General features: G+C 51.7%; 3 protein-coding genes across 3 annotated transcripts; all 3 read right to left on the reverse strand.

Moving 5' to 3' along the window:
- Nucleotides 1-6,479: 6,479 nt before the first annotated feature.
- On the reverse strand, nt 6,480-8,263 carry SOCS1 (suppressor of cytokine signaling 1). The gene is made up of 2 exons (XM_079783645.1): nt 8,148-8,263; nt 6,480-7,566 (listed from the first exon to the last, which is right to left on the reverse strand). The coding sequence occupies exon 2, from the start codon at nt 7,514-7,516 to the stop codon at nt 6,887-6,889; it is 630 nt and encodes a 209-aa protein (XP_079639771.1). The 5' UTR covers nt 7,517-7,566; nt 8,148-8,263; the 3' UTR covers nt 6,480-6,886.
- Nucleotides 7,518-20,226, reverse strand: TNP2 (transition protein 2; the record flags this gene model as incomplete). The annotated part of the gene is made up of 3 exons (XM_079789531.1): nt 7,518-7,685; nt 8,148-8,284; nt 19,830-20,226. 3 exons carry the CDS (start codon nt 20,224-20,226, stop codon nt 7,518-7,520), a joined length of 702 nt encoding a protein of 233 aa, XP_079645657.1.
- A 3,753-nt stretch (nt 20,227-23,979) lies between these two features.
- Nucleotides 23,980-24,246, reverse strand: PRM3 (protamine 3; the record flags this gene model as incomplete). The annotated part of the gene is made up of 1 exon (XM_079798686.1): nt 23,980-24,246. One exon carries the CDS (start codon nt 24,244-24,246, stop codon nt 23,980-23,982), a length of 267 nt encoding a protein of 88 aa, XP_079654812.1.
- Nucleotides 24,247-27,442: the final 3,196 nt, after the last annotated feature.

Consider the following 27,442-nt stretch of genomic DNA (forward strand, 5'->3'; position numbering starts at 1 on the left):
AGCAGAACAGCTGGAACTTGAAGAGATCTGGCAAAAATAATGAAAGAAAAGCTGTAGTGTCTGATGGTTTGACAGACTCAGCTTGGAGCTTAAAATTAGGGGGTGGCTGTAAAACTGGGCTCCTGTATTAGCATCCCCTGGATTCTGCCACCTCTCTCTGTGAGTGGCCCTGGGAACTTTAGCCTCTCCGTGCCTCAGTTTCCTCATCTGCAAAATGAGGATAATAATAATAATAATAATTGTACCTGCCTCATATGGTTCTTGTGAAGCTTAGATGAGATATTGTGCATGAATTACATAGAATGATGCCTAATGCCTAGTGAGCACTGGACGTGGGTGAGCTGGTAGCCATGGCAGTTCTGAGTAACTGGCGAGCTGGGAATAGGACCAGGTCTGTCTGACTTCATGGGTTATGCTGATTCAAATCCATCTGGGCAACCTGTGTGCTGAAACATAGTAGTAATTATTGTTATAATTCTATATTTGGGTGGTGGTTCATTTTGTTTCCACTCATATTAAATCATTTGATCCTTATGACCCTTTTGAAACAGAGCAGTGGGTCTATTTGAGTCTGATTCTCATCTTATAGATGAGGCCATTACAGTCATACAGTGGACAGGGTCAGGACTTAAACCCAGGTCCTGGGTCCCAGCTCTTTCTGCTCCTCCATGCTGCCTCCCAGAGGAAAATGTTGGTGAAGAGGGGCCCTCCAAGGCTTAGCCAGGCCATGCCCCCTTCTCTCCTTCATCAGGCCTCTCTCTGGCTGCCCCTCCCAGCTGTACCCCGGTGTGGGAGTATGTGTGTCACACACAGGCCCCTGCAGGTCCCTAGGTGAGGCCAGCCCTGAATGTCACCTTCCCAGCCCTGCCCTTGCACAGCTCCAGCTCACTGGCTCATACCTTGCCCATCCTCATTTGCATCCATGGCCCCGCCCAAGGCTGTGTCCCAGGACCACTCCTCAGGACCCCTTCTGACCAAGCAGCCCTTGTCAGACATAGCCTTGCAGTTGAGTTGTCAGCCCACTGCCTCTCCTGGCTTCCCAGCCTGTGCTGTAAAGAAAGGGTTAGTATGGAGTGAGCCTGGCCGGTGTAGCTCAGTGGTTGAGCGTCGAACTATGAACCAGGAGATCACAGTTCAATTCCTGATCAGGACACATGCCTGGGTTGCGGGCTCAATTCCATGTGCGATGTGCAGGAGGCAGCCAATCAATGGTTCTCTCCTATCATTGATGTTTCTATCTCTCTCACCCTCTCTGAAATCAATAAAAAAAAATTTTTTTTAAAAGGGGGTCAGTGAGTGAGATGCTCTGAGCCCTGGCTGGTTCTGAACATTCTCCAGGGTGGTCCTGGGTGTTAGAAATAAAGCATAAATTCATGAACGCTTGACCTTTGTAGTGGATAAAACCATGAGCTTGGGCATCAAGCACCTGGTGTCAGACTCTGGCTCTGCCATTTACACATGCATGGGGGCAACTCCTTCACCTTTCTGAGCCTGTCTCCTCAAGATGCAGCCTGGATGAAGTATTAGCACCCATTGGGTGCTCAATAAATGCCATTGTTTTAAAATAGCAGCAATGCAATAGTCAGGAAACAGAGGGCCAGTCCCAATTATTGGATGCCTATCATATGTTAAGCACTTTACAGGCACCCTTTTATTTAATTTTACCCATGGGGTGGGTACAGTTATTAATCTCATATCCAAGTGAGAAAAAGAGGGTTTGAAAAAAAAAGAGAGAGAAAATTCGAGACCTGAGGTTGTGGACTGGGATGAAGTAGAAGCGTTTTTTTTTGGTCTCTGTAGACTCGAGGGGGTGGGGGAGGGCCCGATATTATGGCCTTGACCTTCCAGAGAATAACAGGCTTGGCCTGATTTGTCCTTAGGATATGCGCTCTCAGAGTCCAGAAAGCCCACAGATGTCCAGCGGGCAGAATTCATAGGTCGGCGTTAGGACCACGCGGAGGCAAAAGGGGTCAGCAGCCCACAGAGGCTCAGAGGCCGAGGTAGGGTGGGCTGGGGGGGGGGCTGCGTGCGGAGTGGCGCGGTGACGTCATCAGCGCGCAGCACGTGGCGGGCGCCCGGTAGTAGCCGGAGCAGGAGTGTCGCGCGGGGCCTCGGACTTCGGTGAAGGCGCCTTTTATTTGTATAAGCTCTTTACCCCGAAACCGGCTGGGAAACACCCACGACGCACGAGGTGAGCGGACAGTATGTGCAAAGGCCCAGTAGCAGGAGGGAACGTGGGGAGAACTGAGGCCAGAAGCGTGGGCAAGGGCCGCCCGCAGGCCTCTTGGGTCCTCGTGGGAGGCGGGTCTGCCTTCTCCTGAGCGCGGCCGGGAGTCCTTGGGGGACTGGGCCTTGGCGATGCCTGACCCCCGCCCCCCCCCCCCCCCCCCCCCCCCGCACTGGGTATGTGTGTACAGGATGGTAGGGTTCGTATTGGGGCCGAACAGTCATTGTAGAGAAGGGAACCCAGGTGTCCCTCAGGGTTGTCTGGCAGGTTCCAGGGCCAGGACGAGGGTCGGGTGGTGCCGTTGGAGCGCCCTCCTTGAGCACCATTGTCCCTGTGTGAATTTGCCTTGCTGGAAACTTCATCCTTCCTCTGAGGGATCTTGAGACACCCCCCATCCCCCAAATCAGGCCAAGCCTGTTATTATCTGGAAGCTCATGGTGGAGGCCAGGTGAGGGGGATGCAAAGCAAGCCTCCAGGTAGCACTGGCCACACCCACCCTCTGTCCGCCAGCCCGTCCACCTCCTCGCCGGTCTGTTGCTTCCTTCCCCAAAGTTGAGGCCAGCTCTGCCCTGCAGGGGTGAACACTACTCCAAGAAGCCCCTCATTGGAGCCTGGGGTCTGGTCATACTTGTGGTTTCTGATTGGTGCCTGCCCCAGGGCTGGCCACTCCGGGCCTAGCCCACACTCAGTCCCAGCATTCAGCCGCATCTCAGCATTCCTGTGGCTGGCCCTTCCTTGCTGTTGGCCTGATTGGCTGGAGCTGAGGGTCTGGCCAAGAATGAACACCCCTCACCCCCACAAGTATACACATAAGGCAAGAAGCCTAACGCCCTCCTCTCACCAGTCCTCCCTGCTTTAGTCCATCTCTAGCTAGAAGTCAGAGGATCTAGTCACAACACAGATTAAATCAGGTCACCCCCAGGCTCCCTACCACACCTCAAATCCATACATTTTACCATGGTCTACAGGACTCTGGCCCCTGCCCATTGCCCACCACCCACCCAGTCCAACTCATCTCCTGCCACTCACCTTCATTCAGTCCCCTCCAGCTTGGCCAGCCTTCTGGAATGCACTGAACTCATCCCAACTGATGGCCTTTGCACTTGCTGTTTTTCTGCCTGGAATGCCTGCCTCCCAGGCTGGCTCAGTACTGTCATTCCACGTACAATTTCAGTGTCCCGTTTAGAGGAACCTTCCTGACCTTTCGTTCTAAAATATGCCACCTCCCACCACCTCCCCCCCCTCATCCAACCACCTTGTTGAGTCTTCATTTGAGCACTATCACTACTTGGAATGTTCTTGTTTCTTTAGTTTCATGTTTAGTTATTTACTGTGTGGGGTCGTGAACTCCATAACAGGGACAGGACTCCCTCGATTTTGTTCCTTCAAGTATCCTCTGGGCTTAGAGTAATGCCTGGAACACAGCAGGTGCCAGTGAATGTGGGCTGTATGGACCCAGCTATCATTTGTTAAGCACTGTATCATTCGGAGACAGAGTGCCAGGTTGCGTGCTAAGTGCTTTATGTGCATCACCTCAGGAAGAGGCTCAGTGCTCCACTTCCTGGCTCTGGGACAACAACAGATCTACTCATATGCTTAGGAGGATCAAGCAGGCTGAGGTGAGGCCTGGGAACATGCATTGATCCAGGATTCCTCCCTTCCCTCCCCCACTCTTTAAGAAACCAGTGGTCTATAGAGAGGGATGGACCTGGCGCAGGTCTTGGCTATCATGTTTGAGTTGTGTGACCTTGAGCAAGTGACTGTACTTCTCTGTACCTCCATTTTCTCATCTCTGAAATGGGGATCAGAGTCCCTAGCTTTGATGTGGCTTGAAGCATGTTCCTGCACCTGCATGCAGTCCCCATTATGGTAAAGAGCTTCCCCTTTCCCATTCTGTATGCCCCGTGCTGCCCAGCTCACCCACTCTCATTGGGGAGGGTACCTGAGCCCCCAATGCATCCCCCCCCCCATACACACACACACAAACCCTCCTCTCACTTTTCATTTTTGTAAATTGACATCAGCATTGCTGAATCATAAAGCTGAGGTTGGAGAGAATCTGCACTGCTGGGGAAGCCACATGGTACACACTGCGCCACTTTCCTCTGCCTGGTGTCTGACAGGATCTCAGTCACACGGGGCCTGGAGTACAGCTCCTGGGGACTTTTAGGTCATTTTCTGCTGCTGTTCATATGTTAACATAGATTTTTTTTTCATGACTTACAAAGAGAAGGGGCCAGTTCTGGGGAGTGTGGTCAGAGGGGGTTTTTATTCTTAGCTGTTTTGCTCCAAGTTTTATAGGGAGAATGGGTTTGTGTAATGAAGACGTGGCTTCTAAACTTTTTTTTGAGTAGGAAAAAACCCTGAAAATATTGTCAACTACCTTCTAATTCATCCCTCTTTAGATGAGGATCTGTTTCCTCATCTGTAAAATGGGGATATTAACAGTAAATCATAAGGCTAGGGTGAAGGTTGAATGTCTTAATATAGGTAACTAGGGGCTTGGAATGGTGACTGCACAGTAACGCTATATGTAAATGTTAGCAGCTGCTGCTGTTATTATTATTATCGCGACCGTTAGGCCTCGTGGGAGGCTGTTACCTAGTGGTACCCTGCCTCTGAGGCAATACAATCTAAGTTTGAACATCTGGCTCCACCACTTGCTGTGTGTCCTGTGCCTCTCTGAGCCTGTTTTCCCACCTACAAAAAGGGGGGAGAGGTTTCTAACTCACAGGCCAGTTGTGAGGATTAAACAAGGCAGCACAGGGCCCTACACACACTAAGTACTCACTAAGTGTCTGTGCCATGCCCAAGCACTGCCTTCTTGGATTTCTGTTTTTTATCAGGCACTGCCCAAACTGGGTATGAGACAGGGAAAGTCAGAACAAAGAGAGAACTTGATCCACACAGTAAAGAACAAAGGGCAGGGAAGTAGATAAAAGAAGAAAAAGCGGCGATTCTTTGGAGCCAGAGACCTCACAGCACCCCCTTCCCTCCCATCCCATCTTATTAAAGGATGAAATTGCCAAAGCTCTCTGAGATCCTGAATCTCTCCTGGCTCTCCTTAACCTTGAGGTCTGGAGCCTATTTAATCCCGAGACAAGCCTGGGCAGCTCCGAATTTCAAGTTAATTTTATGCTGCACTTTGGAGTCTGAAAGGTATTATTAAATACTAGGACACTCCATTTTAAGCATGTCCAAGGCTGCAGAGGCCCATTCTAACTTCTAAAAATGAAGTGCGATGTCTGCTTACCCTATACCTGAAAATGATTCAGTTCACTGGGTGCAGCAGCACAGCCCTGAGTTGCCAGCATGGCTTATCTGTCAGGCGGGTCAGAGATACCAGGAGTAGCCATAAAGCCCATAGCATGGGGACTTTCTGGTGATGCAGGCCAGCCCAGCAAACATCCTGGAGCAGCTCTTCCCTCCCCTGGCTCTTGAAAACATCCCTTTCTCTGTGATGCCTCGACACCTGCTGCTGCTGAGGGTTCCACCTCCACTAACAAGCCCATTTTTGAGGCCTGTGCTGAGGCCCCAAGAGGCAAAGGGAATTGCCACTAGCAGGGCCCTCCAGCCACCACAGACCACAGAGCCTCGTCTGACTCCAAGTTATGCGTTCACCAAAAAGTACACCAGACAAAACAGGGCGGGAAGAAGGAAGTCAGGCCCAACCCTGTATCCTCTGTCCCATCTAAAACGTTTCCCTTGATGCTGAATTTCAGAATGTACCACTCCTTCCAGAAATCAAGCCCCCACTCCCTCATCCCTTCCTGGAAGTTACTGTGGTCACAATGAAATTTCCTCTGTCATCCATTTCAAACAGAGTCTCTATGTACAGCCAATAAAAAGCCAAGTGTCTTCTTTGACACAGGAATGACCAAAGTCAAATTGACCCCTGTGCTGGTTTTCTCTTCTGTAAAATGGGCAAAGAGCCCTGCTTCATAGGATTGTCTCAATCTAAGTAAATGGAAGCAGGTAAAGCTCCGCATAGGGCCTGGTGCTCAAACATGAGCTGCCATTTTAACCAGACATACAATACCAAAACTAGACCAGCGGTTCCTCTACCCCTAGAGCTGTGGGAACTGAGCAGAGTTCATAGTCACAGAATATGGACCACACACCACCTCCAGCCAAACAGGTCAGTCTTAGGATCCCTTTCCTCCTGGACCCATTCAGAACCAAGGAAAACCTGTGACCAAAGCAAACGCTCTAGAAACCATTTTTTTTCTTTAAAAAAAAAAAACTTTCATAATAAAGTTTATTACCTAAACTGGTTGTAAAAAATATAAAATAGGATTCTGCACAGCAGAAAAATAAAGCCAGAGACCCTCCCCCAACCCCTGGTTTGTGCAAAGTTACTGGGTATATGTAAACATGAAGAGGTAGGAGGTACAAGTTCAGGTCCTGGCCCCAGATACAGTTAAATTAAGCTGCTCTTAAAACCAGGGGGACCCAGAGGGAGCACCAGGAGGGGAGCACGCCCCCAAGAGTTGGGTAGGGGTCTGTAGCCTCGTCTCCAGCCAAGAGGGGGAGGGACCTCGCCCTCCACACCGGCTCCCTCCAACCCAGGCGGGGAGGGCACCCACGTGGTTTCAAGGAAATAATAATTAATAATAAAAAATAATAAGGCGCCCCAGTTAATGCTTCCTGCGCGGCCAGTCAGATCTGGAAGGGAAAAGAGCTCAAGTAGTCTCGGAGGACAGGGTTGAGGGGGATGCGCCCCAGGTTTTCGCGGCCCACAGTGGCCACGATGCGCTGGCGACACAGCTCCTGCAGCGGCCGCACACGGCGCTGGCGCAGCGGGGCCCCCAGCATGCGGCGCGGCGCCGCCACGTAGTGCTCGAGCAGCTCGAAGAGGCAGTCGAAGCTTTCGCGGCTGCCGTCCAGGTGAAAGCGGCCAGCCTGAAAGTGCACGCGTATGCTCGTGGGGCCCGAGGACATCTTCACGCTGAGGGCGAAGAAGCAGTTCCGCTGGCGACTGTCACGCACCAAGAAGGTGCCAACGGGCTCCGCGCGAAGCCGCTCGTGCGCCCCGTGCACGCTCAGGGGCCCCCAGTAGAAGCCGCAGGCGTCCAGGAGCGCGCTGGTGTGGGTGATGCGCCGGTACTCAGCATGGGAGCGGAACGTGCGGAAGTGTGTGTCGCCCGGGGCTGGAGCCGGGACCGCGGGGCAGGGCCGCGGGCGCACCAGGGCCGCGGGCGCAGAGGAGGAGGAAGGCTCGGGCCGCCGTCGTGGCTCTGCTGCCGTGGAGATTGCATTGTCGGCTGCCACCTGGTTGTGTGCTACCATCCTACACGCGGGGCCAGCCGGAGGGGTGGGCCATAGCGTCCGGGGGTGCGCTGATGGGGGAGACACAGGCAGTGAGCGGAGTCTGGGTCAGGTTGGACAGGTAGGGGCCGCGAGGCAACGGGGGTGGGGGGTGGTGGTGGGCAGAGGGCTTAAGGCTGAGTCGCTGGCCCTAAAGGGCCGAGGATACAGGACCTAGACTGCTCGGCCCCTTTGAGCCTCAGTGGGCTTATCTTGAAAATGGACTTTCAGGTGCGCGGAGCACTTCCAGGCGATGGGGGCTCGCTGGGAGCAGGGTCCAGCCTCCAGCAGGCTCTCTGAGTTTAGGTAAACGGAGGGGGCGTGGAGAGAGGTGCCAGAGAAGCCTGTCCCATCTACGGGATGGTCCTCGGCTCGCCGCCTGCTGGCCAGGCCAGGTATTGGCGCCTGGTCTGGGCGATTTGGGTAAAGGCAGAAAAGCTTCGCTACGGGAACCCCACGCGCGGGGGGCTGCCAGGGTGGGGCCGGCAGGAACAGGGGCTGTGGCGGCCGCAACCCCACAACGCAGTCCTCGAGGCCAGCCTGACTCCAGGCCGTCTTTTCCTTTCCGTTTACTCCCTCTCCCTCCCGCCTCCTTGCCCAGTGCCCGGCTCACCTGGCGGCTGGGCGCGGGGCGCCGCAGGAGGGGCGGCGGGGGGCTCCGGGGGGCTCCGGGGCGGCTCTCGCGCATGCTCCGGGGCCGGGAGCCGTGCAGCTGCCACGGCCGCAGCTCGCTCTGCTCCGCGCCCGCCCCTGCACCAGTCTTTTAAATCGGATTAGGGCGGGGCCCCGCGATAGGACGCTCCGCCCCCACAGACTCCACCCCTTGCAGGCCCCACTCTTCCGCGCCACTTTCGGTTTCTTTTTCTTAGGTGGAGGCTTCTCCGGCTCGACCTTTTGCACACACGGGAGGCTCTCCCCTGGGAGAACCCTTGCCCTGACTTAGCCTCGCACCTATCCTAGGAACCCTCCATCAAGATCCTTGGCCTCGTCCCGGAACCCCCTGGCCACTTTTCGGACGCCCCTTTCGGAACTAGTGCCCCTATTTTGTCCCCCTGCCTTCAGCCGCAGATTTCTGCAGCCTAGACCTTTAGGATATTCTGGACTAGCCCTGACGCGCCCTCTCCTCGTCAGGTGTCTCAGTACCCAACGCGGCAGGTCTCTATCTTCTACTCAGCTCGAGCCAGACCTCCCCACCCTACCTGGAGGTCCGGCCTCGGACCTCTCGGGACTACTCCAGCCGTGCCCCTCCCCTGTAGTCCGGGAGCCTCTGGCAGCCTCCCCCGCACTCCCCGCCTGCAGCTGGTCTTGTCTTGGGCTTCCCAGGAAGTGGCGGCCTGACCACAGGCTTCGGAGGAACCCTTTGGTAGCGCAGGAGGGGCATCTCCAATGCCGGTCGAGTTCCTCAGAAACCGGGCGGGGCCGGCAAGGTCCCCCGAGGCCTTGGCTCAGCCTCCTACGCTGGAGAAACTGAGGCTGGGGAGGGGCTCTGATTTGCAGTGACTGTCAGATGGAAAACTCCGGAGGAGGCATGCCCTCCTCACTTTTGTTTAGGGGGGAGAGCAGCTGGGCACCTCCAACAGCACGTTGGAGCCCAACGAAAAGATGGTTTGCGTGATGATTCTTAAAACCTACTGTTTTATCCTGGCAGCCTTCCCTTCCCCCCACTTCTTCCCATTGCTCAGTCAAGCATCTGCCTCCACCAGCACTCACACCTTCGGCTTGAGATGATGGGGGCATGGTGGTGTAGGTTATAATTTGTTCATTTATGTGTGATCCAGTGATCCTGTCTGGTAGAAAGGCATGGAGTAGGTGCCTGACTGGAACATGTATTTTTGAAGGGAAGAAAGAACAAATGAGGGTTTGGGGCTGGTGGGTAGGTAGTCTCAGAGGCTGGAGGGGGTTACACAGAAGACAGGACAGGCTGAGGGCATGGTGGCTGGCCTCACGCTGGCATGCACTGCCCTCTACAGGCAGCTCTCAGTGGCCGACTAGCCAGCTCCTCTCCTTGAAGCTCTGGTGCAGCGTTTTCCTGCCTGCCTTTTGCCCCCAGGCAGAACCCAGGCCCCTGTGTTTCCTCCTGAATATAGAAGGTAGCGCCAGGACCAGTCTTGCTTAGGACCCCAACAGCTCCCTGAATAGTGTGTGACAGCAGCTAGTGTTGGTTGTTGGTGTGGTGGTCCTGAGACATGTGCATGTACATGCATGTGCTTGTGTGCAGGGGGTGACAAGATGCAGAACCATGCATGTGCCAGTGGTCAGGTGCTGTGGCCATTCTAGAGGTGGACTGTGGACCCAAACTACCTGGGTTCCAATTTCACCTCTTCGACTTTCTAGCCTTGTGACTTTAAGCGTGTAATTAACCCCTCTGCCTTGGTTTCTTCACCTGTGAAACAGGTGGTAATAGCACCTCCCTCATAGCAGTGGGGATTAAATGAGTGATCATGGGTTGTTCAAGTGCTTAGAATAGTCCCTGGCATATAATAAGCATTCAGTAGGTGTTTGCTGTTGTTGTTGTTGTTCACCCAGGGGCACCTGTGGGTGTGGCAGCATGTTGAAGCCCGCAGACACATGGCTTTCTTCCTTATGCCCATCTTAGAAGCCCTAGGCTAGGGAGCACAGGTTAGAGGAGGCACAAGCAGAGTAGGAGGAGGAGAATTTCACCAGAGCAAACCAGGCCCCTGGGTGCTGGCCATGGGGAGGAGTAGCACCTCCTTCTCTTCTCATTTGAGCTGAGGACAGGTAGTCCAAGCCCAAAGAAAGCAGCCAGGCTGGTCTGGCTCCTGCATGACGTTTCTTCCTGCCAACATGTCTCCTTGGGCAGAGGGAAATCTATAAATAGCTGATGGCCCATATGCCCCCAACTCCCATTGGCAGTCTCTTAGGAGAGCCACCCCTTTTCCCTGGGGACCGGTTCCTCTAGCTCTTACTCCCCACTCCCCATCTTGCTGATACCCTCCAACCCATTCCTGTGGAGCCCCCTCCTTCATTTAATTTACTTAACCTGGACATATTGGCCTAAGCTGACTGTGTGCACATGCCTTATAGTCCTTTGACTGTTGGATTGGTGTACAACAATCTAACCTGCCCATTTTACAGATAGAAAAACTAAGGCTAAGAGGGGGAGTCACTTGTCCAGGGGCATACAGCTTAGAAGGGGCAGAGCCAAGATTCATACACAGGGTATTGGACCACTCCATCTCTGGAAAAAAGAGTAGATGCCAAAGAAATCAGAGATTCATTTGGATCCTGAGCCTGCCTAGGGAGGAGTGGGTACAGGTCTGCCAGCTTCCCTCTCATTTATAAGCTCTTGGCATCCAAGCCTCCATCTTGCCCTTTGTGGCTTTGGGCCCCTTTGAGTCTCAGTTTCCTGGCCTGCACAACAGAAGTAGCCCTTCCTCAAACCTGTCCAGATCCTGGTTGTGAAAGCATAGTGAGTCAGGCCCCAGTGGCTAAACCCACGTGTGTTCTCTTCAGTGCCAACATTGACGGTTACTATAGCTTTGTTTTCATTTTCTAAAGTTCTGAATTCAAAACGAAACCAAATCTGGATGCCAAAAGGAAAAAGAAATACGCTGATTGACGAACATCTGCCTCCTGGGTCATTCTTTCTGGAGGCCTGGTGCTGGGCTCACAGGAAGTTAGGCAGCCTGGGAGCCTTGAGGAGCTCAGAATCTACAGCAAGCCTGGGCTGCATTTGGACTCCAGGCCTACTGCTCCCCAGATGTGTGATCTTGGGCATGCACCTGCCCTCTCCAGACCTCATTTGACCCATCTGCAAAGTGGGCTCTGGAACTTTATACCTCACAGAGCATCAATGCATGTAAAGCCTGAAGCAAAGTGCCAAGCACAGAGAACATGCTCAGCACAAGTGACTTCTTATAACAGGGTCAGCCCTGTGTCCACAGCTCGCTGGGCCACAGCCAGACATGTGGGATGGTTCTCCTCCCCCACTTGGCAGGCCCCGGAAACCCAGAAATAAGGGACCCGGCCCTTGGAGCTCAGTTCTGCAGTTTTTCTTTCCAGCTTTGGCAAAGTCCTTCTGGGAAAAGCAGCTCCTGGTTAGGATGTGTCATCCTGAAACTGCTTTCTGCCCCAGTGCTCCCCAGCCGTCCTTCTCTTCTGATACGTGGGGCAGACAAGGTTCCTGTGGGAGTCTGAACTGTGGGGTTTAGAGCATGGATTCTATTATCAGATGGCCTGGGTTTAAATCTGCCACTTAGCCCTAGCTGGTTTGGCTCAGTGGATAGGGCGTTGGCCTGCGGACTGAAGGGTCTCAGGTTCAGTTCCTGGCCAAGAGCACGTACCCTGGTTGTAGGCTGGATCCCTAGCCCTGGTTGGGGCACTTAGAGGAGGCAATCAATTGATGTGTCTCTCTCACGTTGATGTGATGTTTCTCTCTCTGTTTGTCTCTCCCCCTCCCTTTCACTCTCTAATAAAAAATCAATGGAAAAAAATCCTTGGGTAAGGATTAACAACAACAACAAAAAATCTGTCACTTAATGAGCATGTGGCCTGGGGCAAGCTTTAGATTCTCTGTGCCTCAGTTTCCTTATCTATTTCACTTCTTTGGTATTTATTGAATGTCTACTGTCTGCCAGGCACTGGGAACTCAGGTCTTCCAGCAGAAGTAGGGAAGACAGTGAATTCACAGGATTTTTTCAGATCACAAGTGCTATGGGGGGAATAAACAGGGAGAAAGGGAGCCACAAGGTGTTTATGGGGTGGAGGAGGAGTGAGAGAAAGCAGTGAGGGAAGCTGTTGGAGGTGATGACATGGGAGTTGAGGTCTTTCTAAAAGTGGGTAATGAAAGAGTCCAAGTAGAAAGAAGAGCCAGTGCCGAGGCCCTGAGGTGGAGTGAGGGGCATGCTGAAGGATCACAAAGGAGACGTATGTAAAAGCAAGGGGTGAGTGCAGGGGTGAGGCCTAGGGCTTGGCCAGTCGATGGGGCAGGGTCTTGCTGAGAGTTGAGAGGGGTTTGGATTTCACCCTGGCTGCAGGAAACAACCCTAAAAGCCCAGGAGACACTGCAGGATTGAGAGTAGAAAGAGAGAAAGAGCCCTCTGGCTGCTGACCTTTTAGACAGCTAGGGCTTTAGCCATGATGACCTTCAATAGGGACCTTGGGACATACCTCATGACTGTCCCTGACCATCCCCTATCCCGGTCTGGAATGTCACCACACTAGCCCCTGAAATGGGTGTAAAAACCCCCTAAGGGAGAGCTGGGACACTCATGCTTTGTAGGTGAGAGCACTGCTCTGGGAGTCCAAGGGCCGAGTTCTGGGGTCAGTCACTATTCCCCAGGAGACCTTGGGAAGGGAATCACCATTTGCCGGTGACAACTTTTTGGTATATTGTCTTGTTTCCTTTTCCTCACAGTTCTGGAAATTATGTGGCACCATTTACCAGATGAGAAAAGCACGGCTCGGAGCTGGTGGAACTTGGTGAATGTGTTTCGGTGAGCCCTGCTTCATTGTGTGTAGTAGACCGTAGTCCTAGCCCCTCCCAACAGCAGGGAGATCATGTGTTCCAGGGGAGGAAGGGCTGTGCAGCTGGGACACTTGAGTCCAAGGGGAAGGTTCTCTCGGACAGAGGAAGCCCAAGGGCCAGGGAGTGATGACATGAGCCGGTGGCTGAACTCCAGCGTGATGACAGACGGGCTCCTTGGCAATCCTGGGGAGACTTGATGAGAACCGTGCAGCAGGCCGATTCATTCCCATGTGACAGGTGAAGAAAAGAGAGATTGGTCGGAGATCATGTGAAGTAGCTGGTACTAACCAGCTTTCAGAAAGTAGTCACTATTCTTGTGTTAATAACTCCAAAATAGGAGGGGCTGGGAAGAGGATTTCTGAGAGCACTGGTTGTGGAGTCCAGACACCTGGTTCCAGCCCCTGCTCCCCACCCCCACCTCATCAGCCTGTGCCTTCAGGCACATTGACTTAAGTCAGTGGCTCAAAGTACTGTCACAAAGCCCAAGCTGGCAGGCCCAGAGCCTTTTCATCAGCAAATCCCTCAGGACCTTGCTTGAGCCTATTTATTCTATTTTTCTATACTATTCTATTAAGCTGCTCTGGTTCCCACCCTACCCCATCCCAGAAGTGGCAAATGAGGTGTCAGCAGCTAACAGCAAGAAGCAGTAGCAGTTACCTTTGGCAGTTGACATAAGGGGGAGAAGAATTTACACAAGTTATGAGATGAGACACAAGAAGCGACACAGCAGGCTGGGGATGTTGAGAGTTGGGGGCAGGAACACTCCTCAGCTCAGGGGCCCCTCACTGTGAGAAAGCTGTTGAGAGTGGCAGGTGCCATGGCGAGAGGTTGAATTCAGCCTGGTTCTCTCAGTTTGAGGAGCCATCTCGTTTCAGGGCACAATGACCAGCAGCAGGCCTGACAATGGCCCATGATGTGGCGAAGCCCATTATCTGCTGGTGCAAGAGGAGGCACCTGGCCAAGCCGGCAGGGCCCTGAGCAGGATCCGGAGGAGGTGATCCTTGACCTGAATTTTAAAGAACAAGTGGGACTTAGCCCAAGGAAGAGAAGGGAGAGCACTCCTGGCAGAGCATGACACAGGCACAGGCCTGGAGACAGAAAATTGAGGATAAGCAGGAGACACTCAGTGCCACCATATTGGTTTATAGGCAGAGGCTTGACTAGGGAAAGGCAATGGGCTGGCCCTGGGGCATGAGTCCCTCTGGGGAGAGCCTTCTGAGTCACCTTGCCGAGACCTTCAAGCCCAGAAAGTGACCGATGCCATTGGCTTGAGAGAAGATAGCACTTTACAGTCAGAGTTTATTCAACATTCTTGAATTATCTCTTTTCAGTGTCAACAAAGCTTTGCTGAGCACCTTCTAGATGCTTCATTGATGCTCCCCCCCCCCCCTCTCAATTTACTTTTTTATTTCCTTGTGTAAAATAACAAAAGCATTTCCTTTCTTCAGCTGTAACCCCAGACACCAGCTTGGTCTGTGTCCTTCCAGATCTTTTTCTATGCATTCACATACCTGCATTTTCCCCCATAAGAATACAATGTTGCTTTGTATATAATTTTTTCCTCTATAAATGTTATATCTTTCTCCATCTGCCCTTTTTACCCAATAACATATCCTGGCAACCTGGATAGACTACATATAGATCAACTTCATTCTTTTAAAAAAAAAACCTGCATGGTATTTTAAAAAAGGCATCCTCAATGTTCATGCAGCCACCCCCTGTGGATGGGCACATAAATTGTTTCTAGTTTTTTGCTCTTACAAACAATGTGGCCCTGCACCTCCCTGTACGAGGTCTTGGCACACGTGTGAGAAACGCTTTGTATACTTTAAACACCAATATGCCTGTGCCTGTTACCCTCTCCACAGTGCATTTGGCCACGTCTGCTTCCCTGTGCCTGCACTAGTACTTGTTATTATCAAGCCTTTTCCATTTTTGTCCATTCAACAGGTACACAAGTGACATCTCATCGTTGCTTTAATGTCCGCTCTTTCATTTATTCAACAAATATTTACTGAGCTCCTAATATGTGCAGGACTGTGCTAAGTACTAGGGATGCAGCAATCAAGAACAGCCTGGCCCCTTGGAGCTCTTCACAAAGCATGAGGTGCAGATTCGGCTCAGAGAGGTTAAGAGACAGGCCTGGGATCAGCCAGAGAGGGAATGAGGGAACAGGGAGTTGGCTACAGAGTTTGAGGTATTTTTCCTCCTGAATTGTACCTCAAATGGGCATCTCAACCCGGCTCTGCAGCCTCTTCCCTGACTGCTCCCTCCTCCCCCAGGCCTGCTGGGGCCTCCAGTGACATCTAGGACCTGCAGGCGTGACAGTGCCCCAGGCAGCTGAGCCGACAGTCCTACCACAGGCAGGGCTGTGTCTGTTTCCCAGGCTTCACCTCACACTAAGTCCGCCGAAATTAACCATTTGAAAGGCAGATAGGTCGCCTTCAGAATCTGTATAGCCTCAGTGGCTGAGTTGGGCGTCTGTTTCCTGAATTTGGGTTTCTAGCAGGCCTGCCCCCAAACTATTGTCACCCCACCCCAAACCAAGTAAGTGAAAGAATGAATCTGTGGTTTGACATTTTTCCTCTTGTCATCATGTGTCTGACTGTAAGAGGGTGGATATATGTCTGCGAGTGCTTGCTTGAGTGTGTTTCAGTGAGAGGGGAAGCATGTGAGAGCCTGCCTGTCGATATGGGAGTGGGAGGCCTGTATTTGGGAGTCCTCATGTGAACCTAGGTCACTGTGTCTGAGTGGATTTGAATGGAAGTTTCTTGGTATAAGTAACTGGATATCTGTGTGTTTGTGCCACCATTTATTCTGCATGTTGATTTTAGGGAAATGTGGGGTTAAAGATGGGTTTGTAAACCACACAAGTGACCCAGTCTGTCTGTTTCCCAGTCCACTTCCTCTATTATAGAGATCATGTCTCTATAATAGAAGCTCTTCTGCTTTCAATGATCATATTATAAAAGGACACTGTTCAGGGAATAGGGAGGTCCTTTGGTGAGTGGAGCTCAAATTCCCTGACCTTATCCTCTGACCCTCTCTCTCTATCTCCTCCCTTAAACATGCTCCCTAGAAGTACTTAACCAAATTCCTTTTCACTGTGATGTGAAAGACTATCATGGGATTATGTGGCTTTACATTTTTAAATAGGAACCAGGAGGTTTGGGGTAAGGATGAATCTCTGATCTTAGACATGCCCTCTTGGAGACTTTGATCAAATCATTTCACCTGAATCTCACCTCATTCATTTACGAAGTGAGAACAGTCATACCTCCTGCTGAGGGTGTGTGGATTCAGTGGAAATATTTTATGTCAAAGCATCTGGCATCGTCCGGCCGGCATGGCTCAGTGGTTAAGCGTTCACCTATGAACCAGGAGGTCATGTTCGATTCCCAGTCAGGGCACATACCCCAGTTGCAGACTCAGTCCCCATTGTGGGGCATGCAAGGAGGCAGCTGATCAATGATTCTCTCTCATCATTGATATTTCTCTTTCTCTCCCTTTCCTGTCTGAAATCAATAAAAAAATGTATTTTTAAAAAGCAGCATCTGGTACTTAGTATGTGCTCCGTAAATGGTCATTTCTCCAGCCTGTTTTGGCCCTACCCCACACTCTCAGAGGGAGGTGGTATCAACCTGGAACATTTCCCTTCTGTGAGGGGTCAAGGGACACAGTGCAGACTGTATCCCAGACCCTCTGCTGATGCTTGCATGGTCATCATCTCAGTGAACCCCAGTGACCCCTCCAGGGAGGCACTTTAGTATCCCATATTATAGAGGAGTTGACTGGGGCACAGAGAGAGGAAATGACTTGCTAAGGCCACACAGCTGAGCTCTGAAAGAGGACCTTCTACTGTATGTCACTGCCTGCCCTGCAAAACTCTCTTTTTTTTATTGAGCTATAATTGACATATTATTACTTATAATGAAATATTATGTATCTGTTATGAACTAACCACCACAATAAGGCCCCCTTTCAGTCCCTCTCCCTCCACTGCAGCCACCCCCCTCATTTCCACATCTGTCCCATCTTTCACCTCCACATATTCCACCTCATTCCTCCCGCCCAGATGAAACACAGAAGGGAATAAGAGCAACCGTGTGCTGGCGCTGGGCTAGGTGCTCTTACACGCCTTGGGTTGCTGATATCCTGAGGTTGGAGCCATTACCCTGCTAGACAGATGTGACAAGTAAATCTCAGAGCAAATGTGACTAGTCTGAGGTCCCCCAGCTAGAACTGTGGGAGCCAGTGTAAACTGGGGTCTGACCCTAAAATCAAGGCTTGTGAGTTTTGAAGATAATTTACATGGGACTCTGACCATTCCTTAGTCCTTGTTTCTGGCAACTAGCATTTCTTTTAAAAATGTTGTCTAGCACTTTTATATGCCCTATTAATAATAGCAAAGCGCCATTGAGTACCTACTATGTGCTGAGCCTAGAGACCACTCACACACATGATCTCATTGAACCCTCCAGCCACCCAGCAGGAGACCCATTTTATAGATGAGAAGGCCGAAGTTTTCTCTTGGTAATTGATCTAATCATCTAATGACACAGCATCTTATCTCCTAATTCATTTGGAAGCTATGTGCCTGTAGGGCTCTCTTCACCTTTGTCTTCCCCCCAGTACTTACCCCAATGCCTATATAAGTACATGCCCAGTAAATGTTTGCTGAACTTGACCAGTTGCTCAGTGGTTAGACCAGTCACCAAAGGGTTTCCTGTTTGATTCCCAGTCAAGGACACATACCTGGGTTGCAGTTCGATTCCCGGCCCCTGTCTGAGCGAGTTTGGGAGACAACCAATCAATGTGTCTCTCTTACATTGATGTTTCTCTCTCTCTCTCTGTCTTTCCTCCTCCCTCTCTCCCTTACACTCTAAAGAATCAACAGGAAAAGATATCCTCAGGTGAGGACTCACAACAAATGTTTGCTGGCGGAGGAACTCACTCCCTCAGACCATCTGTACTGGAGATGGTACTACCATCTCCATCACCATTGGAGATGATGACTATTGGAGTGCCACCCTCCAGTTCCTCTCTCCTGGCCACACCCTACCAATGGTTCTTCCTCTTGTCCCTTCTGTCCTCTATAATCCAGCCTCTACACAGCAGCCAACACCATCCTTAAATACTGTACATATTAGACCTTGTCCAAGTTCTCCAGCCTGCAAGCCCCTGCAAAGCAGGTCCCTCCGGCACTCTCACCTCCTTTCCTGCCACCTGTATTCCCTGTATCAGCTACCCCAGTCTTTGAAGACCCCAGGTTTTTTACACATGCTTTTTCCTTGGCCTGGAACCCCACCAGAGTTGCTCTGCTTTATGTTGCTTTGCTCCCTTGATACAGCTTATTGTGACTGGCCATGTATGTTCTTTCTCTGGACAGAAAGTGCTTGTGTGTCCTCACCCAGGCCCTGAACACACTTGGTCCCTTATTGAGAGTTGAAACAAATGAGGCACACAGCAGGGAAATATGAGCTAGGATAAACCAGGATTCAAACTGGACTAAAATGCACATTTCTAACCCCTCTTCCCACCTGTCTCCTATGCTCCTGGGCTGCCTACTGCATGCGGATCACATGAACAGTGTGTGGGCCCAGGGGCATCCCATGTGTGTGCACACATTCGTGTGCATGAATGTGGGAGCATGTAGGACTAAAGAAGGCTCTGCACAGAGTGTTGTCTACTTCAAAGGCTTCTTGGTGTCTCCACCCTCCACCACCCCCCCCCCCCTTCATTTCTGCCCCTGTGCTGGCATGGCTCCTTAACTTTCATGAGGTTTCATCACAAGGCATGTCCCTGCTCCCTCTGCAACCTCTTTTCTGCTTTGTGCTACCAAACCAGGCCCCCAAACACATGACACCTTTAGTGAAATAAAAATGCCAACACAAGGAAAGTCATCCAGTGTACAAGCTTTAATCATTGTTGCGTAGAAATCACTTGTAGTAACACGTTCCTGCAAAAAGTTTGACTTCCCTCTAGCATTCCATGCATGATGGTGTTTCTCATTTGGGTGAAACTGACACAGGAACAAGCCATGGAGTGCGATCTCAGTTCTATTTCCGCCCTAAATGATAGGAATAGGAAAGGGACCCTTTAATAGTTGTGCTTCATGAAGTCACTAACCCTCTCCGAGTCTTGGACTTGTCATTTGTAATCAAATATGGGCATGGATAGAGCACAGACTATATAGGTCAAGTTCCTTTTGACCTATGTGAATCCATCCATCCCATCCACTTAAAAAGACTGGGTGACTCATGACCCATCCATGAATCACCCAGTCTTTTCATCTAACATTCATTTAATTCTTTCAACTATATCCAGGCTGCCCATTTATTGAAACTTCTATTTGTTATTTAAATTCATCCATCCATCAGTTCACCTGCCCATTTATTTATCCACAATGATTTAGTCATTCACACACTAGTCAATTAATCAGTTCACCATCCATGTCCTTCCAACCATATTCAAACTTTCCACTCATTCAACTGCATTCTATCCATCCATCAATCCACTTAAGCAACTAGTTAACCCTCCTATCACTCATCTACTAACCACACTTCTAATGAGTTTATCCACTGAGATCCCATCCCCCATTCATCCTTCTATCTAGTTAACCTGCCACCTATCTATTTTTCTAATCAACCCATCCAACTTATTGAAAGAACTAGTCCAGCCATGTACCATATATACAACTGCCATGATTTCTTCTCCTTGGCTTGGAGGTTGCAGCCTTCGCCTCACTGCCCCACAACGTCCAGCTGGGCAGCCCCTCTCACCCTTCCCCACCTGCGTGGAAAGTACCTGAGCTTCGCCTCTTTGTTTTGTACACCTGCTGTCTCCTATTGACCACCTTCCTCTTTCTCACTTTTCCTTCCAAGTTCTTTCTGTTCTTGGTGTAGCTGCAGGAGTGGGTGGTGGGCCTCATGGGGCAGTGGCGGGAGTGCGTGGTGTGTTTGTGATGCCTTGGTGGCGGGCTGGGGCTTGGACTCTGGATTTGGTGGCCGGGTGGGCTGCGGTGGCCGGTCGGGCTTTGACTGGAGATCCGGCTTCGGCTGCAACTCTGGCTCCAGCTGCAGCCATGGCTGCAGTTCTGGCAGTGGTGGCTGCAGTTGCACTGGTTGCAGGTGTGGCTTTGGGGCCGAGAGTTGCTATAGGGCTGGGTGTGGGTGATGGGAGGGTTCTGTGTCTTGGTGTCCATGGGAGGCCACTTGTAGGGGGGCAGAGGCCACCTCCTCCTCCTCCTCTTCTTCCAGCACACCCAGCTTTGCAGAGTCCCTGGCATCCCCCAGTTATATAGTTGGGCCCAATTGTGATGGCACAGGCCATGGAGGTGTAACAGATGTGGCCTGGTTGGGACAAAGCCCCCTAACTCTTACACTAACCCCTAGGGCGGGGCAATTTTCAGGGGCCCTCTGGGGTAATCCCATCTGTTGGTTAAGAGTAGGGACCCTTGGGTCAGATTGAGCTGGACCCACATCCCAGATCTACTTTTTCCTTTCATTATGGGTCACTCACCTGGGTTTTCATCCCTCCAAGTCCCAGTTCCCCTGTCTTTGTAGAGTGGGGACAATAAGAATGCCTGCCTCTTAGGGATGCCAGACAAATTAAGTGAGAGAATCTGTGTCCAGCAATTGGCTCAGGGGAAGCCCACAGTAAGAGCTCAATAAACATTGCTAAACATTCCAGCTCTTTTCTTATTCCTCCCAGCCGCTTAGAGGCCAAGGCACAGACCTGACCTCAGTGATATTTGGCTGGGGGAGGGTGGTTGATAAGATAGATACCTAGAGCAAGGATAGGTGGGTGGGTAGATGGATGGTGAATGGATTGGATGGCTTATTGGATGGATGAATGATAAGAGTAATGGGATGAACTGATCCGTGGTCCTGGGGGCTGCCTGGCAATCCCACCTCCCAGTCAAGATTTAAATTCGGGAGATTTAGAGCAAGGTTCAATCCCAGTGTGTGCTGATTTCTATCTAGGGTAGGTCACTTTGGTTTTTGAGACTTCCTTATCTGACAAAGGGATGTCATTCCTTCCTTCCTGGTATTCTTGTGAACCTGAAGTGCCTGTCAAGCCACAGGAGGTGCTTGAAAACCCTCTTCCTCCTTCAGATTCCTGCCTCCTGACTCTACCCCCCTCCCTACTAATGAAGCCTCACCTACAGTAGGAATCAGGCCCACCCCACTCAGATCTCCAGGCACCTACGGAAAAAAGCCCAGTCTGTTTGCACAGGAGACCCTGTGAGCACATAGCAGCCCAACCCTTCCCACGCCTTGGCCAACACCCTTGGGCTTAGCTCTTGGCCACTCTCAGCCAGCACTTTCCCCCTCTTCCCCAAGAAATTCCTTCAGTCTCCATCTCTCTCCTCCCCGCCCCCCAGGCCTCCCAGCCCACATCTACTTCTCCTTCTCTATCCTCAAGCACACTTTCCTCTTGTTATGAGACTTTACTATCATCTGCTTTTATTAGTTTATTTCTTAACAAGCTTGTCACATCATTCAAGTGACAACCACCCTCATTAATGGGCAACCCCTCCCCCCTTCTAGGCAGCTTTTTCCTTGAGTCTCACAGTGAGCCTTTGTAGTGGATTGAATGGTGGTCCCCAAAAGATATGTCCAGGTCCTAAACCCAGAACCTGTCAATATGACCGTATTTTGAAAAAGCATTTTTATAGATGTAAGTCAAGGAGAGTGTATCTGGGTTATTAAGTGGGCCTTAATCCAATCACAAATGTTCTTTTTTTGTTAATCCTCACCTGAGGATATTCCCTCCCCCCTCCCCCAAATTGATTTTTAGAGAGAATGGAAGGGAAGGGGAAGGGGAGAGAGAGAAACATGGATTGGTTGCCTCCCGCACATGCCCTGACCCAGGCCGGATGGAGCCCAAGACCCTTCAGTCTGCAGGCCAACGCTCTAACCATTGAGTCAAACCGGCCAGAGCACAAGTGTTCTTATAAAACAGAAGAGGAGACACACAGGGAGAATAGACCACATAAAGTCAGAGGCAAAGATTAGAGTTATGCAGCCACAAGCCAAGGACCGCCTTGAGCTGCCATGAGCTGCACAAGGCAAGGAAGGATTCTCCCCTGGGACCTCTGGAGGAGGGGGCTATGGCTCAGCTGACTTCTTGATTTCAGACTTTGGCTTCCAGAATGAGAGAAGATAGATTTCTGTTGTTTTAAGCCACGAAGTTTGTGATCATTTGTTCCAGCAATCCTGAGAAACGAATGAACCCTATGAGGCCAGCATGACTGTTACATTTTATAAAGAGGGAGCAGGCTCAGAGTCACAGATAGTCAGTGGCAGAGCCAGGATCCAAACCCAGGTCTCCCCTCCACCCCCCTTGTCCAGCCTTATGGTCACTAAGGGGTCTGAGGGGATTACAGAGGGCACATGGGGTCTGTTCTAATGGCCTTGCCTTGTGTGGGCTCAGTGGGCTGGTTGGCCATGCTGTGAAGATTCTGGGTCCTCCTCCTCCCCCACACCTCCACTGCTGATTCCCCACTTCCACACGCCCCAGTGTGTAGAAGGACGGAGACTGTGTTTTGTTCATCTTAGGGCCCATAGTGACTACAGAAAGGGCTTGACAAATATTTGACTGAATGGGCAGGCGGATCTCTGGGACTTAGGTGGAAGAAGCTGGTTGTCTGAGGTACTGGGTCAGGGGTATGGGTAGGAATCCGTTAAGACTTGCAGAAAGCGGGGCCTCCTGCTTTGGACATCACTTGCCCTCTGCCATCTGCAAGTATTAACGGTGGCCTCCCCTCTGAGTAACCCAAGGCCTTTTTACCCCTAACACTCTCCCTGCCCCCCCCCCCGCCCCCAAGTAGCTGAGGGTTCCCAGGAAACACTGCCACTCCCTCCCCCAACAGCCCTGATCAGGATTCTATTCAGCCAAGTGGCTGGTGCTTGGGGGCCTACTGAGGGCAGAAGGTGGAGATTATGTGTCATTTCTTCAGGGGCAGGATGGACAACAGAGAGGCCAGAGTAAGTGGACAGAGGGCCTGGGTTTTGTATCTGTGTCTGGCAGCTTCTCTGGGCTTCCTTTGCCTGTTGCTCTCATGAGGACATGGGTTCTGCTCCCACAGCCAGACCCCTTGATAAAGGCAGACATGAGCCTCTGTGAGCACGGGTGTCACCTTGAATATGAGGGTGGCAGCAGAAGAATCACGGGCTGAGGACTAAGACCCAACACATACTCTGTCCCCAAAACCAGGGCCAGTGAGGCGTGGAGACACCTCACTCCCGCAGCAATACCATCTTAAACATTCACAGTGTGCCAGGCCTGGGCCCACTCAACGCTTCGGTTAATTCCCCCAACCCACTGACCTAGGGGGCACTACTAATCTCACCCTTACCCAGGGAGGGGCAGGCCAAGGCTCAAAGACAGACAGTGACTTGCTCAAGGTCACACAGCTAACAGAAAGAGGTTTGATTCCTGGTGTGCTGAACTCCCAAGCCAGTGCTCCTTAACAAAACTGTGGTGGCTAGAGCAGCAGGAAGGGGGCTTTGCTGAGGGAGAGTACACTGTCCCCTCAGGCGCTCTCAGCCTGCGTACTCACCTGCTCCCGCTCTGTCCCATTTTGTATACATTCCCAGAGAAGGGACTGGCTGAGATGACTTTCTTGCCCAGGCGACCACATTTTTGTCCCCTAAAACGGGAGGGTGGAGGAGAAGTCACAGGGAGTGGACCTTGTGAGAACTTCTGGTTGGATGTCAGGAGCAGGATAGATTTCTGCTCTTCAACCTCCCTAAACACACACACACACATACACACATGGGCATGCACACATGCACACATGTACAAGGGCACACACACGGTACCACAGGCACAGGATTGAGGAGACCAGAAAGGAGGAGGAGAGTTCCTTTGGAGATTTTATTGGCTCTTTTCTGAAAGTTCTTCTCGCTGGAACAGCAGCAGGCACCTCTTCCTGGGTCGTCATCGGGGGTCAGGAGTGCGTCTGCTTGGGCTCGGGGCTCTGCTGGGCCACAGGGTCGTCTTCAGCACCCTCGTCCTGCCTCTCAGGCTCCATCAGCAGCAGCTTGCCCTGTACCGGGAGCTCCTCTTCCTCCTCTTCTTCTTCTCCCTCCTCCTCCTCCTCACCCTCTGAGGACAAGGAGAAGTTATCTTGACTCACGCAGGCCACGAGCTTCTTCATGGAGGATTCGTGGCCCCGGCTGTGGCCTGTGCCTAGCTTGGCACAGTGGGAACCCATGCCTGCTTTGGCTGCCTCTCCAGACTGGGCGGGAAGGCCTCTGGGGGGAAGTGGAGGGGCTCTGAGGGTTGTAGGCAGGGCGCTGACATCACAAAGGTGCCCCTGGAGCTCCCCACCCTCGGATATCTGAGTCTTGACACCTGATTCAAACCTCAGCCACGAGCAGCCCCACTGAGCGCTCGCCACCTACAGAGCAGGACAGAGGCAGAACACCAGGCCAGTGCCGATGCTGCCTCCCCCTGCCAGGTTGCCTCCTCCATCGGGCCTCATTTGCTCTTATAAAAGTCCCCCTTTGAGCTGGGATGGCAGTTGGGGATAGAATTTCCAAAAGCAGGAGAGCGCACAGACTCCTCCCCACATCCCAGAAATACCCAGCCTAGGAGAGCTATTGACAGAATGTGACACTAGATCAGATAGTGGTTCCCTTTGGGGCCTGGAGACACAGAGGAGCCTTGTGGTGGGAAGGGCTGGAAATGTGCACTTTCTTGACCTGGGTGGTGCCTATGCAGGTGTACTTAAAATCTGTGTCCTCGGTAAAAGCCACACTTCTATAAATCTAAAGAAAATCCTTATTTCCTGTCCTCTAAAAATCACCCTTTAAAGGCAGCGCTCCTAAGCTTTTGGGGTCACAGGTCTCTTTAGCTACACATACCCATAGGACACAATTTCAGCAAAGGAGGGCTGAGTTAAGTTCCCTTGGTATCCATTTTCCAACATGTAATCAAAGTTTGCCAGTTTTCTGCTCCAAACCCTTGGTGGCTATGATAAACTGAATAATGACCCTTTGGGGATCTTTTTAAAAAAACTAATTTCAGAAAAGAAGGGAGAGGGAGAGAGAGAAACATCAATGTTGAGAGAGAATCATTGATCAGCTGCCTCCTGCACACCCGCTACGGGGGATTGAGCCCGCAACCTGGGCATCTAACTGTGGCCTCCTGGTTCATGGGTTGGTGCTCAATCACTGAGTCCCACTGGCCGGGCCCCCCTGGGGATCTTGAATGGGAAGATTATCCTGGGTTAGCGGGGTGAGCCCTAAATGCAATCACAAGGGTCCCCATGAGGAGGCAGACATTTCACAGAGGAGGCCTTGTGACCAGAGACTGGAGTGATGTGGCCACAGCCAAGGAACACCAGGATGACAGAACCACCAGAAACTAGGAAGGGATGAGAACGGGTTCTGCCCTGGAGCCCCCAGAGGGCGTGCAGCCCTGCTGACTGGTACACAGGGTCCCATCTCAATCTAGTGGCCCACAGGCCTCACACTAATCTACCCCTTTCCCTTTGTTTCCTCTATGCCAGACCTTCCCATCTCAGCACAGAGCCTGGCCTTAAAGACCCCTGCAGATGGGGATGACAAGGAAATGGGAAGGTCAGGGTGGAATAGTGTGGCTTTTAGCATCATAAAAGGCAAACCCTGGCTCTGGGTGACGGGATGTCACAGGTAACACACTGTGCCTGTCTCCCAGGAGCACTCTACTGAACTCCCTGCCCTAGCCCCTGCCCCTTACCTCCCCAAAGAAGGGAAGCCATGTTCGTTATCATTTGCATAAAGGAGACCCTGACAAGCCAGCAAGTTTCTTATCTCAAGCTTTATTTGGCAGATGACTTTTGCTCATTTTACTCAAGAACTTATGGGCTCAGGGTTTGGGCATCCAGCATGGAGGAATTGCTATGGTCATGTGAGGTGGTTCCTTGTCAGGTGACTTTTCCTTGATTTCCAACCAGGTGTGTGCTGGGCCCAGGAAGGTTTAACGGCACCTTCTGTATCTTCTCCTCCTCCTCATCCTTCTGCAACCTTTTGGAAAAGAAAGTTCTGGTCATAGGGCAATCCAGAGAACCTGGGTGGGGCTGGGGACTGGGGACTGTCAAATGGGGTAGGATCCCAGGGTATCATGAGCCTCCCACTGCCCTTCTGGGCATGGTCTGGAGGTGTCGGGTGCCCGTGAGTGAGTAGGACTAGCCGAACCTCTACGGTGCCTCCTGTGCCTGCAGGCACGTCTCCGGCGTCTCCGGCATGAGCGGCGCCGCCTTCTGTGGATCCTGTAGAGGCGCCTTCGGGAGCAGCGCCTGTGTCTGTAGTGATAGCGGCCTCTGAGCGTCCTCCCGTCCACCTGGCCGTCCTCTGCATTCGGATCCTGCTCTTGCTCCTGGCTTTCCTGCTGTGGGCGTTCGCTCAGACTCCTGGCGTTGTGTCGGACCATTGTGATTGCAGGTCAGGAGCTTAGGCTGAGGCTGTCGCTGGCTTTGGGGGCAGGGAGGAGGGCTGAGGCCTGCCCACCTGCTCTTGCTGTTAATGTTGGTCTGGTCTGCCGGCAGCTCTTTGGGCACTTGTATATAAAGGGGCCCCCCCACTATGACTTGGCAGCCCCACCCCACCATTGTCCTCACCCGGGCCAGCTCCTCTGTGAAGAAAACAGAGCCAGGGTCCATAGCCAGCAGGGCCTGGAAGGGCAGGCCATCCCTTCCCGATCCCTGTAGCAGGTGGGACTTTGCCAGCCTTTTCTTGTCCAAATCTAAGCCCTTCTCTCATCCCACTGGTGGGATCCCCACGTAGCCATTTCTGAAGTTTCCTCACCACCCGAGAGGCTGGGCCATGGTCTGCGTGGGCCTTCATTACTGCTTTTCTATCCAACAGTTATCTAGTGGTTACTGTATGCCAGGCGTTTCATTCGTTTACTTTCATACATTCACTCATTTACTCCTCACTGTTATAATCCCCATTTCCAATGGGGAAACTGAGACACAAAGCAGTTAAATGACTTGTTCAAGGTCACTCTGCAAATAAGGGGCAAGGGTGGGCTTCAGAGTCTATGCCCTTGGCCACCCCCCTTCCCACTCCTCTCACTGTACTGAGATGATCCCATTAAAGCAGAATCAGAATCATAGCAACTGGTTTCCCTTTCATAGACAGAGATGTCTGGCCATGCCCTATTCCCTGAGCTTTCTGGGTGAGTTAAGGATCTGGAGATGGGAACTCATCCTGGGTTATCCTAGGTGAGTTCAAATGTAGTGACATGGGTCCTTAAAAGCTGGAAGGAGGCGGCAGGAGAGTCACAGGAAGAGCTTTGAAGATTCTAGCCACTGGCTTTGAAGATGGAGGCGGGGCCTCTCGGAGCTGACAAGAACACAGCCCTGCCCACACCTTGACCCTAGCCCTGTGAGACCCGTTGTGGAATTCTGTAAGATAATAAATTTG

Source organism: Cnephaeus nilssonii (assembly GCF_951640355.1).
Source record: "Cnephaeus nilssonii genome assembly, chromosome: 2".
NCBI classification, from domain to species: domain Eukaryota; kingdom Metazoa; phylum Chordata; class Mammalia; order Chiroptera; family Vespertilionidae; genus Cnephaeus; species Cnephaeus nilssonii.

Excerpts from the sequence above, each read along its gene's own strand:
- SOCS1 (XM_079783645.1), bottom strand. The coding sequence starts at position 7,516 with ATGGTAGCACACAACCAGGTGGCAGCCGACAATGCAATCTCCACGGCA.